General features: G+C 31.3%; 1 protein-coding gene across 1 annotated transcript; it reads left to right on the top strand.

Annotated features, from left to right (window-relative positions):
* The first annotated feature begins 156 nt into the window (after positions 1-156).
* Positions 157-5056, top strand: LOC144847866 (COMM domain-containing protein 9-like). The gene is made up of 7 exons (XM_078704414.1): positions 157-229; positions 695-826; positions 1209-1293; positions 1571-1625; positions 2331-2365; positions 2698-2801; positions 4187-5056. The coding sequence occupies exons 1-7, from the start codon at positions 188-190 to the stop codon at positions 4328-4330; spliced, it is 597 nt and encodes a 198-aa protein (XP_078560540.1). The 5' UTR covers positions 157-187; the 3' UTR covers positions 4331-5056.
* The last annotated feature ends 11109 nt before the right edge of the window (positions 5057-16165 follow it).

The raw sequence follows: 16165 nt of genomic DNA, 5'->3' as shown, positions 1-16165 counted from the left end.
TAAAAAAAGACAATTTTATTTATTGTACTTTATTTTTGTGTTTACATTGTTTTGATGAGTTTTGACGGTAAAACGTGAAAGGTAAATGCGTTTCTGTGTAATAAATTTGCCAATAAAACGCGTTTCAACACGTGGGAGAACAAAACAAACATATGACATCACGAGAAAAACAAAAATATTTTTCAGAATGGCAGACACAGATTTTGAAGTTTTAAATTTACTTTTAAAGGTGGTATTTGCTTCGTAATAAATTTAGAAAAAGTTTAGAATAATCTTTTAATGTTGTGAGTTTAGTAGGTTAGCCTAGACCCAAAACTAAGACTCTTAACTATGCTAGGCCTAGCCTATAGCGAGTCTACCGTACCTACCTAGCTAGGCTAGTAGGCTGAGTAATGATAGTAGGCCTAGCTGAAGGCGCGATGAGGCAGGCGTAGGCTAGGCTTCCTTGTGGGTGTGTGAAATATAACAAATTGGATTTACGTATGAATGGGCCATATATAGCCACAGCATGACTTTTGTGTTACTTTAATAATAATAATATACTAGCCTAGCTAGCTAGTTAATTATTAGTTTAGGCCTAATTTACCATGTAGGCTAACTCTTTACTGTATATGTATGTAGGCCTAATAGGCCTAGTTAGTTATTTAGGCAACTACTACTAATTTTGAATCCCATTTTTTTATACTGCAACTAGGCTAACGCAAAAGAGCTTGTGATAGAATTATGCCAGAATTCATTCACCTATCGCAATGCTTCTAGTTACCCCGAGAAAGTAATTTTGAACACTGCCAATACCCTAGAAGTTGACAAAGCTGATAGTTCGCAGGTGAGTCAAAGTCATGTTCACATTATAAAGTACTTTCATTCAATAAAAATATAAAGCTAATGCTATTGATACCACAAATTAGCATTGCCATAAGGCTGTGAAAGTTCTAGGTAAATTACATTGTATATATAACTTTCAATGTCTAAAATTATTTTAAAGGTGTTTACACGCAAAGCTCAACGCCTTTTTTTGCCACCCACTCAACACATTCTAACATCTAACTTCATCCCTACTATAAAATACTGCACAGTACTATACATTTACCGTACTAAATTTACCTGTGTGTCAACCTCAAATGTATCACAACAAAATCTAAATATTTTAAATTATAACATAATTGCATAATTTATTTTGAAACATTTATTGTTTTTTGTTTTCACAGCTTTTACAGTCTTTAGCCGCTCTCATTCAATATGCACTGTATATTGGCTGTACAAGTGTAACATCCGTCAAAGAAATATTTCCTGGTAAAGATACTTCAGTAGTTCATTTAAGAGCTCAGATACAGGCTTGAATTTCAGATATAATATTTGGTTAACTGTACATAAATCATACATGTATGTGTTTTAAGATGCCCACTTTGTACAAAAGAATATAATATATTCCAATAATATTGTTTCATAGTATCATATTATGATCAGTAGAAATGATTTATCTGCACCTGGACTAGATATTAAAAAAGATGTTTTAGAATTGATTTAATATAAAATGTTTATGATTATATAATATTTTTATATATTTCAGGTGATTTTCATAAAAATCTAAAAGACTTATTGTCAAAAATAATAGCTGAATATTTGTAAGTATTTCAGAGTTTTATTTCAGTTAAGGATCTGTGAAATCTCATAATTGTAATGTTTAGTAAAATGCGGGTGGTAGGGGAGGGATGATTTGAATTGCAATGTAAGAAATGTAAGAGAGACGGAAGTAATGAATTGGGATGAACAATAAATGGAGGCAGTGGTGGATCCAGGAATTTGAAATAGGAGGAAGGGGGGCCCAGGGGCTAAAAGGAGTGAAATGAAGTGCTGAACTTAATTTGATGTCCTATCTTTTGCATTACAATTTGTGAAATTTAGGTTGCCTGGGCCGACTGGGCCCCTTGAATCCGCCCCTGGGAGGGGATTGGAAGAGGGTATTGTTTTTTGTTATCTTGGGGGTACACTGTGAAAATGCAGTCGCAAAGAGAAGCTAGTGAAAGAGGACGGCCAAATGTGATGAGGAAAGAAATAATGCAGAAGACAGAAAGAAGTGGAGAGACAGCACCACCTTGGACGAGGGAGGAAATTTACTTAAATTAAACATGATGATGAAACCAATGCTCTGAACTATGAACTTTGTCAACTCGGTGTTGGTAAAAGATAATACTATATACTGCCCTCTATCTACAGTTATCACATTTTGTAATTCATATTGAGGGGAAAAACTTTGAAATGATTGATACATTTGTTATTGTTGCGTGCGACATTTAATTTTTTTATTTAATTTAAATATTTTTTTCCAGACCAACTTGGAGAAAAAGTTCTATAGATAACCAAGGTATGCTAACTGTACTATATACTGTACAGTACCTGACATTTTTTATCACTAACTACAATGCATTACCGTATATCCTTGGGTCTAATCCCAACCCCTAATTTATGTTTCACAAACACAAACAGGCATATCCCTGTGTATAGTCCCAGTATTGACTTTTGGTCTGGATGTAGGCCTCTCTCTAGCCAGTTCAGATGAGTTTTGTACAAGAAATGCTTACCAATAATTTTTTTCCTGAACCAGGGTTTCCCACGGTATAGTTATATTATACTAAAGGATGTACTGTACAATATTTTTTCAATTCTACAAGTCATTACAATTCTTTATTGTTTCAGTGTCTTTACCACGACTAGTAGATTTTGATTGGAGGGTGGATGTAAAAACGTGTTCTGATTCAATTTCTCGAATGTCGGTACCAACCTGTCTCCTGAACCTTCAGGTACTTTCATTTAAAAAGTTTTTATTAAATAAAATTTATCAGATTTAACAGATGTAAACTGGACCGGTGCCCCAGGGGCTTCCCGGGCCATTCTACGATGTTCTTTTTAAACCAATGAAACACTTCATAATTTCATTTAAATATCAATGAACGATCCTTTAAATTACTCAAAATTAATAAATTATCTCTATTAAATTTTATATTTCAAGTTAGTTTTGGATAATTGAATACGATTGCAAGTGTTTTAAAATTGTAATGACTTTCGTTAGCAGTATTACATACATGATGACAAAATAAATGGAAATTTCCACCACAGTGTGCTACTGTAGAACTGCTAAATATAGTAGCAATTGCAAAAGAAAGAGATAAAAAAAAAATATAAGATCTTCTAAATAACCTTTCTGAATATACCTGCTTAACTTCATCAGTTAATATGTTGTTTGAGATCGACTGTACACCACCACAGCCACTACAAGGTTTTCTGGTAACCAGTCGTTCTCAGATGATTGTAAATATGTTACCACACTGAAACCAGATGAAATTGTTATTTTATTAATTTATTTATCAAAATACAATTACTGTTTTTGTAACTTTGATGGAGAAAGTTTACATGAATTAGGTAGCATCAAATACTTTGATTTCGCAGCGATTAAGTCATCTGTTTCAGTTGGACACATTCAATTATGTTTTTCAATGAACATGCATGAAATGTTATCACCATAAAATCGTAAAACATTTTATTCTGGATTAAGTGGTTATCTTGGTAATCTCAATTTAAATATTTGCCATTAAGCATGAAAACAAAAACTAGATCTGAGTGTATAATTGCTTTAAAGGACCACTCCAGATTTTAAAATGTATTTTGTTTTAGACCGTGTTTCCGCAGCCAAAACAAAATTATCGCTTAATTTTTTAACCAATAAAGTGCGCATGATAGTCATTACCAAACAACCAGATGCCCAATCACATTGCAACAATTTGTCCTTCAGGTCAAAGGTTGAAAAATTATTACATTTATCCGATAATTATTTGATTTGAATGAGATAATTGTTGGTAAATTTTTCTTGAGTGGTAGCGGTTAAACCCTGTTTCCACAGGCAGTTTATCGGTTAATTATCAGTTAATTTTTGGCTGCGAAAACAGCCTTAAATTTAAATACAATTCTGAGTGACTGCACTGAAGTATAACATGTCATGGTTAAAAGATGATGAATTTGTTTAGAGGCTCACCTCAAATTTCAATGACATTTTAGTAAAATAATATCTTTTAAAACTAGGTGAAAATGCTTAATAGCAATTTTTTACTTACTCTTTTAATCAAAAATCAAATATGTAATTTCTCTTTAAATGTTTTTCTTTGAAATCTCAATTTTATATTTATTTCAGACACGCGAGAACGCAAAAGACGATAAAGAATTTAGTTGCGATTCATCTGTGGATTTAGAATTAAACAAACAGACATTGGATACCATGTTGGATGCATTAGGAAAAATCCGGGATCAACTCGACTCTGTTGTTACTAAGAAATAGATCGCACACGTTATCTTTATCCGTGTGATTTAATACGTAATTAATGACTGGTCGTATCTTTTGTAATCGCTGTCTTCCTGTGCGTATGAGACATGCATTATGGGAGAATATCGAAATGATTAAGTTACTATAAAAGCTGTATAATGTGATAGGATAATAAAGATTTTGTCATGTCTAAAACATTACTGATCTATTACTATAATATTAATAAATATATATTGAATTTAAAAGTTAAACATTATGAATATACATGTATATTTTTTATAAAGAAGGTATAATTAAGAAAAATAAATAATTTTTTCTCAATTTCATTATAAAGTAGAAATATTTTTAAAATACATACTGTACATTGAAGAAGTTGTCAACTTTTAGAGTTCATGAGTTAATAAAAAAAATGTTTAAATAAAGTTTGGGATAATTGTTACGCAGGGTTTATAGAAGGAAAATCTAACATAAGCGATCTTACAAATACCCAAAGGACCTGTATATAAAAATGTAATTCTATCCATCTAGATACTAGAGTCATTGGTAAAGCATACTAATTTTCTATACAGTAGCTAACACACAAGCCTTTTCAAAACCAGAAGTAACAGGCCTAGGTTTTTTTTATCGAATATTGTAATGGATGCAAGAGTATGAGGCTTTAAAATTGAGAATTCCTGGAAAGTACGGTAATTTTATGTAATATAAATGAGAAACATATTAAAGAAGTAATCAGATACGGTAGATTTCTATGGTAAAAATGTGTCTGTGTTTGATTTTCTCACGTACTACATGACATGGTGGTAATATATCCATGGAGTAGACTGTTACTGTTTTCAGTGTCTACCAACCCATCCTCCTTTTTACTAACATAATGTATTTGAGTGTTCAGGGTGTTGTTAGCGTTTACCCTGGCCTTCTTTTCATGATGTACAGTGTCTACCCTTTTATTAACATGATGATGTTGTACCCATACAGTGTTCAGAGTTTTACAAAGGTTTTAATGTCTAACCCTTTACAAACATGCCGTTATATACACACATTGTTTCGAGTGTTACAAATATTTTAGTGCCTACCGTTTACTAACTTGATATGCTGTTATATATACAGTGTTTATAGTGTTACAAATGTTTTAGTGCCTACCCGTTTACTAACATGACATGCTGTTATATCCATGTGTTTAGAGTGTTCCAAATGTGTAGTGTCTACCCGTTTACTAACATGATATGCTGTTATATATACAGTGTTCAGAGTGTTACAAATGTTTAGTGCCTACCCGTTTACTAACATGACATGCTGTCATATCCATACAGTGTTTAGAGTGTTAAAAATGTTTTAGTGCCTACCCGTTTACTAACATGACATGCTGTTATATCCATGTGTTTAGAGTGTTACAAATGTTTAGTGCCTACCCGTTTACTAACATGACATGCTGTTATATACATACAGTGTTTCGAGTGTTACAAACGTTTTAGTGTCTATCCCTTTTAGTTACATGATGTTATATCTATACAGTGCTCAGAGACGTACATATGTTTAGTGTCTACCCGTTTACTAACATGATGCTATAGTGTTATAAATGCTTTAGTGTCTACTCCTTTACTTTATATCCATAAATTGTTTAACAGTTTTTAGAGCAAATGTTTTATTGTCTAACCCTTTATTATACTGTTATCAACAGTTTTAAAGCTTGGTTCCCACTAGAACGTAACGCAAGGACGTAAACGCAACGCAAGCGTTTTAACCAATGACAAGCGAAGTTATAGACAGTTAGCAATCACAATCGAATAAGCCATCGCTTGTGATTGGTCAATTCACTTGCGTTGCGTTACGTCCTTGCGTTGCGTCGCTAGTGGGAACCACGCTTAAGAGGAAATGTTTTAGTGTTACTAACATGATGCTGCTGTTATATCCATAAAGTGTTTAGAGTATACAAATGGATATGGACAAATTGCTCAGAGTTTTAAAGAAATGTTCAATGTCTACCCCTTCCTCTTTTCTAACCTACATTCGTGACGTATCAATCATAGACGATGTACTGTGTTCCTATAGATGTGTATTCGTACTACACTAGTCCATTTTCTTCAAGTGATATTTCTGACACACATACGGATGCCGTAGGGAAAATTAAAATTTCCAATCGACTCCATTTAAAACAATTAGAACAATCCACCATAGGATTAGAAATTTAATTATTTAGCATTAATCAACGTTATTTTATTAGGCAGTTGAATATTTATAGCTTGGATAGTAACCAGTAACCACATACCATTTATTTTATTACCTTAGTTAATCGGTCACTAATGAAAAACTTAATCTTTTGAGAAATTAATTTAAAATAGTAGATAATTATATATAATTGTGTATTAAATTTCCAATATTAATTTGCAAAAAAACACCAAATGCGTCACAACATGGGTTTATTGATATTTTCAAAATCGAATCAAATCAAATATAAATTGAATTATAAATTCGTAGGCAACAAAAACAAAATTTGATCAACAGTTAATAAAATTTTAATTTTTATAGTCTACCTGTTAATTGTTCAGAAAATTAAATTTAAATATTGCTTCTTTAATATTTGATACCTAATATTAATACTTAATAAACATCTTTGAAATCTTGATAAAACAAAACATGCACTATCTCCACTTGGATTCATTATTATCGTTTATATCTTTAGCATCTACCTTTTAGGTACATGTACTGTCACTACTTAGCAGGTTCTTTTGATTTTTTGTATCAATGACATGACATGAGCCAAAAACGTATTAATTTCAAGTATATTTTATGCGAGACAAAGTAAAGTATATGTAGGCCTATTCTGTATATGGTCTAGTATTTAATGCTACCTAAATGTATAGAAAATAAAACGTACTGTGTCGCTAATTAGTCAGAGGAAAGGTTTTCTACTTTCTAGGAGTTGTATCAGATAATCTATATTGTTTTGACAACTCTTGTAACATCACCACAGTGAGACTGATTTTACCATTTCCCTCCAAATAGTATTTCTGCGTATTCGTCTTACAATGCACTCTGGAGTATTTGAGGTCCGACAGTCAGATAAAAAAATAAAGTATGCCATAAAACAAGTAATAATTTACCAATAATGAACATTTTCAGGTGATATTATTTTGTTTATTATATATTTTGAAACTTCAAAATAATAATAAACAAAAGAACATCCGATTATTCAAGGTTATTGGATTAAATTTTTCGAAAAACATTTAGAAAAACAGTTTTAAAATTACATTTAAAATTCAATTTTCACAAACAAGAAAACAAGCTTTTCCTAACTTCATCAACACGTAAACATAAACTGAGAAATCCTTAATTCATTAGTGGGCCAAATTATTTATACAAAAAAAAACAACAAAAAACAGACTTTACAAAAAAAACAAACTGACCGGAACACACAGAGGGCGCGCTATTTAATGTTTTGGCCAATGTTGAAGATACAGATAGCTCGAGATTTTGAATTATAAGGCTTCGTGCTGTCGTCAATATATATCGTCAATATATAGTTATTTGCAGAGCAAAACAAAATATGTAAACAAAATTAGGAGGATAACTCCTTTAACACAAATATATTATGATTTAGGGTGGCTAACAGCAAATAACTTTATGAATTAAGACAAAAACTATTACTCTAGGCGTTGATTTCAGTTCTGATGATGATAATAGTATTCTCTATGTCACGGTATTTTAAGGCAGTTTGCCTATTCATCAAATGCCTTACAATTTGATTTTAACGCAAAAGTGTGATGGTATACATGATTTATCTAACAACCCATTTTAAATCAGTCGTTCAAATGCACTTGAATGACGTGTCAATTAATAAAGGAAAATATTTGCTAGTTGAAGGTGTTTTAAATTGTTGTTTTTAAATGTGTAGGCACCACAGAAGAGCAGTTTTATTAATATTACTGATAGGGCTACCCTACTCAAAAAAAGAAAAAACCAGAAATAAATAAATATAAAACTTTAAAATTACATAGACATCTAAACAAACATACACAAATAAAGTAGGTAATAAGGAATATGTTTCGCTTTTCACAAGTAAAACTATTCAAGGGGCATTGAGTTTAGCACACAGAGAGGCCATACTATATCCGCGCAATCATTACATAGTGTCTGTTAAAATACATTAGGAGTAATTACACGATATGAAAAATGACAAGAAAATAAGTAATTTTACTGTTTACAGCATCGGTGAGCAAGTTGATTTGTTTCCTATTATCATATCGTATTAGTTAAATACGTCATTCGTCTCATTTACTCACATCTATAGTTTGAATAATGAAGTGTAAAATGATGATGCATTTATCGTTAATTTCCTGACTCGTTTAATGATCATCACTAAGGTGGTCAACAGATCTTTTAAATGAAGAGGATGCGATAACGAGGAGAAAATTATGAAAACAATAATTGATGATTGAAATGATATTGATATTATACTATCTACCCGGTCCATTTAAGTATCGGCCTTAATTCAATTGTGTTTATATTGTTAAGTGTTTTAGTGTTTACCCCTTTACTAAATGATGCTGTCATATCCATACAGTGTTTAGAGTGTTACAAATGTTTTAGTGCCTACCGTTTACTAACCTGATGCTGTTATATACATATAGTGTTTCGAGTGTTACAAATGTTTTAGTGCCTACCCGTTTCCATACAGTGTTTAAAGTGTTACAAATGTTTAGTGCCTACCCGTTTACTAACATGATATGCTGTTATACCCATGTGTTTAGAGTGTCACAAACGTTTTAGTGTCTATCCATTTAGTTACATGATGTTATATCCATAAAGTGTTTAGAGTGTTACAAATGTTTTAGTGTCTATCCCTTTTAGTTACATGATGTTATATCCATAAAGTGTTTAGAGACGTACATATTATGTTTAGTCTCAAATACAAGTAAAGTTATTACTGTATTATTATGACGACCGTAATAATGACTCATCGATGTTTATAATAAGGAATAGGAAAAATTTTTAAATAATTATGAAATATTCATACTATAAAGAAGTCTACATTATAATCTGTAACTCTTACTGTTTTTATAGCAGCTTTACTTCTATCATAACAGGTGTTTTGTATATTCTATTAGTCTGCTTTTTTTTATAAATCTTCTGTTGTTGCTTTGTTTTTCTTTTTGGGCGTTTTTTGCAAAAAGTGTCAATCAACGAACTACAATCGATGTTTCAAAGATTCCTAAAAAAGAAAATGAGATTGTATCTGTATATTGGTCTGAAATTGAAAGTAGGAGTACGAAACATACTATATAAATTGCCTTTTCAATACTCAATTTTTGTTTTTCATTATTGAGATAACTCAAGTCGGAAATGTAAATTTGGAATTTGTATAACAGTTAATGAGGACCGTTAATGACGTCACGAAATTCAAAATGACGGTTGTACGACAATAACAACACAAACTTACGTAATATTCAAACCTGTGGTTAATACCTATCCAGTGGCAGAAATAATACAACCACAGTGATTGGCGGATACACGTTTGCAGTGAGGTTATTGCCCGTTAAATTGGGAAAACGAATTAGGGCTACATCTTTTGAAAAATAAATGTCATTACAATATCTTAAAGAAACTGCAGATGACAACCACGATATTATAACTGATATATCTGTTATTCTTGGACAACCACCTGTTGGTCGATGGGTATAGAAAAAGAATAGACCCACCACAGCCATGCATTAATACTCATTCAATATTATGATATGATGTTCATAATTCTCATATTGAATATACAAATATGGATCTCTGATACATTCTACGGCAATCGCACTGTACCTAATACTAATAATTATTGTTTCCGCACGATATCTCAAATATGTTCTACCTAAGGTCATTACTTGAAGATGTATTGTCCCCCAAAAACATGAAAAATGAAGATTAATTAAATCAGATATTGAATAGGTTATTTTGTAGTTTTAATACTACTACTACTTCCGTAGAAATAAAAAAAATCATTTATAAAACAACATAATAAACAACCAACAATCCATTGGCTGGCAGCCAATTTGACCATTTTTTGCTTTAAATTACAGTTTTTCAGGTAAATAAATTTTGTTTAGATCCTATTTTTGGTCAAAGTGGATAACTATTATGTGACATTAAAATGGTATATTTAAAAAAAATGTAAACATTATTTTTCATGGGGACAATACATCTTTAAATTCCCAAAAACATGATAGTACCAGTTTTCAGATTTATTGTATGTGCATAATAGACCACGTCAATTGTATCTAATGTTCATGGTAATACTTGTATTTTGGGGCTGGTGGCCCGTTTGAATAAAAATCTCTCATTGGAGAAGGCTGAACTAACATGGCTATGGCGCACAAACAAAATTTCTAATTGCTATATGTTGAAAAAAAAAACACCAAAAACTAGAACGAATGGTTTACTGTAACTCCCCGAAAGATGATTTGTACCTGTGCCATACATTAACACATTTTTAGGGAACAAAGGTGTGATGTAATATATTATATAATGTAAACTTAATTTGATTTTCAAAGAAATCTCTCTGTAAAGGAAATACAAAGACGTCATCATAACGCACTAACGATGTTATGGAACATACAATGACAACATCACAGATTAAACGAAACATAAAAGTCAAGAAAGAAGCACTGACTAACCATAAACAAATGATTCAAATGACATGATTAATTTCTCACCCTTACTCAGAAAATATATGGGCGATACTTTAAACAAATGTGCACATTCACGCCTCCATCAAATCAAACACAAATAATTGTGAACAATATGCTTGTCAGCGCCATCAGTAAATCGTTTCTCATAGGTTTAAAGATGTATTGTCCCACACAAACATACAAGATTTTTTTCAAAATTTGTTATGGGTCTCTCCCATCTTTATTCATTCGTTAATGTATGCATATATTTTGGTTTACAATAATTCATTATTAAGATTTTTTTTTTTCTCTCTTTTGCTATGGATATAATATTATGTCTCCATGATATTCCGAAATAAAAAGATAAATGAAAATTATTATATAATACAATAAAATAATATTATAGATCAAGTTAAGGCAGCACACAAACATTGTTTTCATAGTACTGTATAGAAATATTGCACATACATTAAAATAATATTTATAATATTCCACCTTATGGATAGTGTTTCAAATAATATTTACATTTTTATTTATACAGTTGTTCAGGTAACTAATAAGTTATTTTTTTTAACAAGCAATGTTCATGAAAAAGTTTCAAGATGTATTGTCCCACACAAACATAACAGATTAATAAAATAAGACGTTGAAAATGTTATTTTGTAGTAATAAAGTTAATCACTTCCGTAGAAAAAAAACCCCAAAAATAATGTCTTTTACATTCATACTGTTTTCACAAATTCAACCAAAAACTCTATTTTTAGTAATCTACAGCTCATTTTTTAGACTCTACCGCTCACTCTCGGTCGGTTGGTCGGTTGGTCGGTCGAATTTGAGCTCGCGACTGCAGCCATGTATATGGCCATGTTACTTTAAGATATAGTTTTTCAGGTAAATAATTTGTTTTTTTCGATCAAAGTTTTGGTGTAACTGGATAACAAATACGTGACAGTAAAATGGCATATTACTTTTAAAGTATTATTTGTTCAGAGGGACAATGCAGCTTTACGCAAACCACAAGTATTAATTGCAAAGAAGTGAGAGATAAAGCAAAAGCTGAAATGAAAAGTAAAACAAATAGAAATGTGGAATTTGAACCAAAACTGTAAAAAGAGAGCAAGAGATGGAGAATCACGTAGTCATATGAAGTTGGTTCCAGAACTTTAGGAGAAACTTCAGACTGGACTATTCTGCAAAAACCCACATATGTCATGAAATAACTTTGTCCAAAAATGTCCACTATGTACCCATTCCACCATCCATGGTAAGTAAATCAAATCCTAGACACGTGAGGCAGTTACAATTTGAATTGGTTTAATATCAATACACTTGTATAGGTAATTATTAGATTAGATGTACACTACGTGTTTGTGCGTGTAATAAGTGTCACAATCAAGAGGAAATTGTTTCTTGTCTTGTGGGAAATCATGTTTTGATAATCACAAATGAGTTAATATTAATACTGTATTTTTGCCCAGGTTTTGTACAGATTTTGGTTTTACCTTTAACAGTTCAAAGGTCATTTAAATGAATTAGCATGTTTCCGGTAACTTCACACATCTTAAGATGAACTGTAAATCTATCTATACTTTCTACATTAAAACTAGCAACTGTATCCGTGTACGTAGGTATCGCTTACCTCACATTGACCGCTAACTCGTCTGGGAAATTCCCTCTATGTTAGTTATTGTACAAACGTCATATGCCCTAATAATATAATTTAATTTATTTTTATATCAATTATTTTCTTTTTTCCAGTTTCACAGAAATAAAACCAAAAGGAAATGGACAACAGAAAAATAATAATTTATATAATACATATTTAGGCCTAAAGTGGCCTTAATTCACTGTGTTCTAAAAGACTTCAGGGAAAAACGATTTATACATTATAGTATGATAGTATTTATTTTACCTGAGATGCTTCACTTTAAAATAGTGGGACTCGCAAACTTTTGAGTGATCGATTAATTAGATAAAAAAAATAAAGAAAAATAAAGATAAATTCAATTTAAACGTAATTATAGAATTAGAATGCCGTGGATAATTTAAATCAACAAAACATGGCAATTTGTAAGAATCATTGAAATAAACTAAACTTCAAAGTTATGGTATAGATAGAAAAGCACACAACACAAGAGAAAAATTAACTAAGATCAGCTAATTAGAAAACAAAAACTACCACTAATGTGTTTTAGCTGTGAACGTTCTCCAAAACAGCTCTTGGATAACGTTTACAGAAAGATCATGGCTAGAGATTCCTTGTTATTACATTTCATTTCATTTCATAAACATTTATTTCTATTAATGGTGCATAGAAAATAACAATAACGAATTAAATCAAGAAAAAAATACCATTAATAGTGGATTTTACAAGAAAAAACTTTTCCCGTAAAACCCATGAACAAAACAGAACAAGAAAATATAATAAAATATAATAATAATATATACATATAATAAACATGGTCATGATATCATTTATAAGGAACAAATTTATTCATATACAATGATAAAAGGTATACTTGTATTTTTTACGAAAGGAAAAAAAAGAAAAGAATCTAATATGCATAATATGTATTTTTCATTCATTCAATACTAATTATCCATGGTCTCTTATTCCATAATATGCTCCACTGGCACGAACTAAAGGTGCATTCACACTGAATTTAATTCCCATCGAAAGACACGCAGACATAGCGCTTTAAGAAATGTCATTACGAGTGTATTTTAAATTAAAAACTTTATTACCCTTTCCACCTTTTTTTAAATCAATTTCAAAATCTGTGAATGAAATAAATATTATTTATAGTGTTTTCGTAACTTACTAATTCATTTTTTATGTCGACTGTGTATTGAGGGTAATTTTGTCACTTGGGGCACGTCATAATGTCACAAAGGTGAAATTTAATTCCAGCTATTTCCGCGATTGACTTTTTCTCATTTTATTATATCATAGTGGGATATTGAATAATTTATTTCTTTAGAGTTAATAAGTGGGTGCAATCGAGTTCATAATAATTGTTAAAAAGCGGTAGGCCGATTTAGACGGAAACTGATTTAGCCTATTATAGAAATTTATTATTAATACCATGGCAATAATTGCTATATGTAAAATAATTTTAGTTAATTTAATTAAAATAGAATGAAAATATTTTCAAGATAGTTATTGTTAACTTTCCTCTAGAAGATTTGGAGATATTGCATGGTACAATATAGTCTGGGTTCCAGACGCAGTTTTGACTTAATATTATAGTCTAATTAATATCGTACTTCTTGATATTCTGATTTTCAGTAAAATAAATAAGTCATATTTATGTTATTCATGCTTATGAATAAATCGTATACAGATAGCGAACTAACAGTGTTTAGCATTGTCAGAGCCATACATCATGCAAGGGAACACCATCGGGGACCTTCACGATGCCACCACTGGTATGTAAACCTAGTTTTTATGTTACACATTATTAAATGTACCATGTTTTTCATATTATTTTACTTTGTTATTATATAAATGTTGTTGTCTTTCTGCTTTTTATTAGCTAATTTTTACTTTTAATACTATATTATTTCATTATCGAAAAACACAATTTGGACTAAACCTCTTCATACCTTAAATGCTATGTTAAGAAAGAAAAAAAACTTGAGAGAGCAATTGATGGTTGTCACTCAAAACTACTTCGTGCTGATGGGCATAAAATGGCAAAAAAATGTACTACATGGCTCTTTGGCCATACCGGTACCAAAAATAACAGAAACAATAATAAGACTGACATTTGTTGGACACTGTCTTCGCAAAAGAAGAAATCATTTCAGATGTTCTGCTGTGGCAGCCAAAACATGGGCTTGCAAAACAAGGAAGACGAGCACTCACATACATTGATGTACTAGATACGGATGCTGGTATGCAGAGAAAGGAACTGGCTGTCACAATGGAAGATAGGAAGTTATGGAGGAATCTACAGTGTAGTCATATAAGTTCGGGTATGTCGGACTAAATAAGTAAGTAATATTGTTTTAAAATACATACGGAAATATTCAGTTCCTAAAGTCACAGTTCTCATTATCAATTTCAATTTTTTAAAGCATGGAAACTAATTTTTGATGATCTAGAAATATGCCCCAAGGGAAGCGTGTAGTGACGCCAACTTAGTTTTCTATCACAATGACCTGAATTATATATGTTTTCAAGTAATCTTTTCCTAGTTGCTAATCTTTGTTGTTGTCATACACATCGAACAGTGAGTAACTCGTCAGGGTGGATAAACTATTTGATGATTTATTTATCATGCTTATAATAAGTATTATATTGTTTAGGGAGTGTAGTAGAAAGAGTCGTGAGTTACAATCCTGGAACTATATCAGGATGGAACACTGGACCTCCATTACCAATGTTAGGATTGAACCCTGGATCTTGGAATTGGAAGGCAAGATTGTTAACCACCAAGCTGCACTACCGCTCCATTTTTTACTGATTATTCTTATCTGAGTCATGACCAGTGATTGATTAGAAATTTGAGTTGCTTTAAAAAAGAAAGTCTAAGTTACAATGAGACGTATTAATTGAAATTGGTCAAACAAACGTGTCCTCCATATTCTTTAATAACAATTCGAAAAACATCAGTCGATTCATTCATAATAATAAAAACACGTTTTCATGAGCAAAAGTGAAATAAATAAATAAATAAATGCATCTCTGTGCAGGCCTGATTAGCCACTTGGTCAAGGTGTAAACAAATTACTGTCTTCAATACAAGTTTACCAGACCGGGGTATGGTGGCTTCACCACTCCTCGGTGTGTAACCTTTGCTGGTCAATTTATTTAAGTGAAAGCACTAATGTAAGGTACAATAATAACAGCTATAAGTTCACAACCCCGCTCCCCTCCTACCACACCAACTGCACATATATAGGATGACGTCATCATAGTTCATATAACTGTATGTATGTGTAAATGAATTCCCTATTTCTGTAATGAATAAATAAACTTCCTTTTGATCTTTATTCGTTGAAACTATCGCTGTCTTCAACAGTACATACTTAATTTTAAATAATAAAGTGCGTCCACGTCATCCTCGTTGTTTCTGAGTAATTAACAAGCGCTTTCTAATAATATATATTGCTGGTCATTGACTTTTTTACGCCATGCTTTAATTAACTGACCAACTGACCACTACAAAGTAACACCGGAAGTAGTCTATGTGGA

The sequence above is a fragment of the Antedon bifida genome, chromosome 7, assembly GCF_963402885.1.
Source record: "Antedon bifida chromosome 7, ecAntBifi1.1, whole genome shotgun sequence".
In the NCBI taxonomy this organism is placed as follows: Eukaryota; Metazoa; Echinodermata; class Crinoidea; order Comatulida; family Antedonidae; genus Antedon; species Antedon bifida.
Note: the sequence above shows the minus strand (reverse complement) of the source record. Positions and strands in the feature narration are given on the sequence as shown.

Excerpts from the sequence above, each read along its gene's own strand:
- LOC144847866 (XM_078704414.1), top strand. The coding sequence starts at position 188 with ATGGCAGACACAGATTTTGAAGTTTTAAATTTACTTTTAAAG. Across the intron at positions 1,626-2,330 it reads AAAATAATAGCTGAATATTT|ACCAACTTGGAGAAAAAGTT; the intron begins GTAAGTATTTCA and ends ATTTTTTTCCAG. Across the intron at positions 2,366-2,697 it reads AAGTTCTATAGATAACCAAG|TGTCTTTACCACGACTAGTA; the intron begins GTATGCTAACTG and ends TTATTGTTTCAG.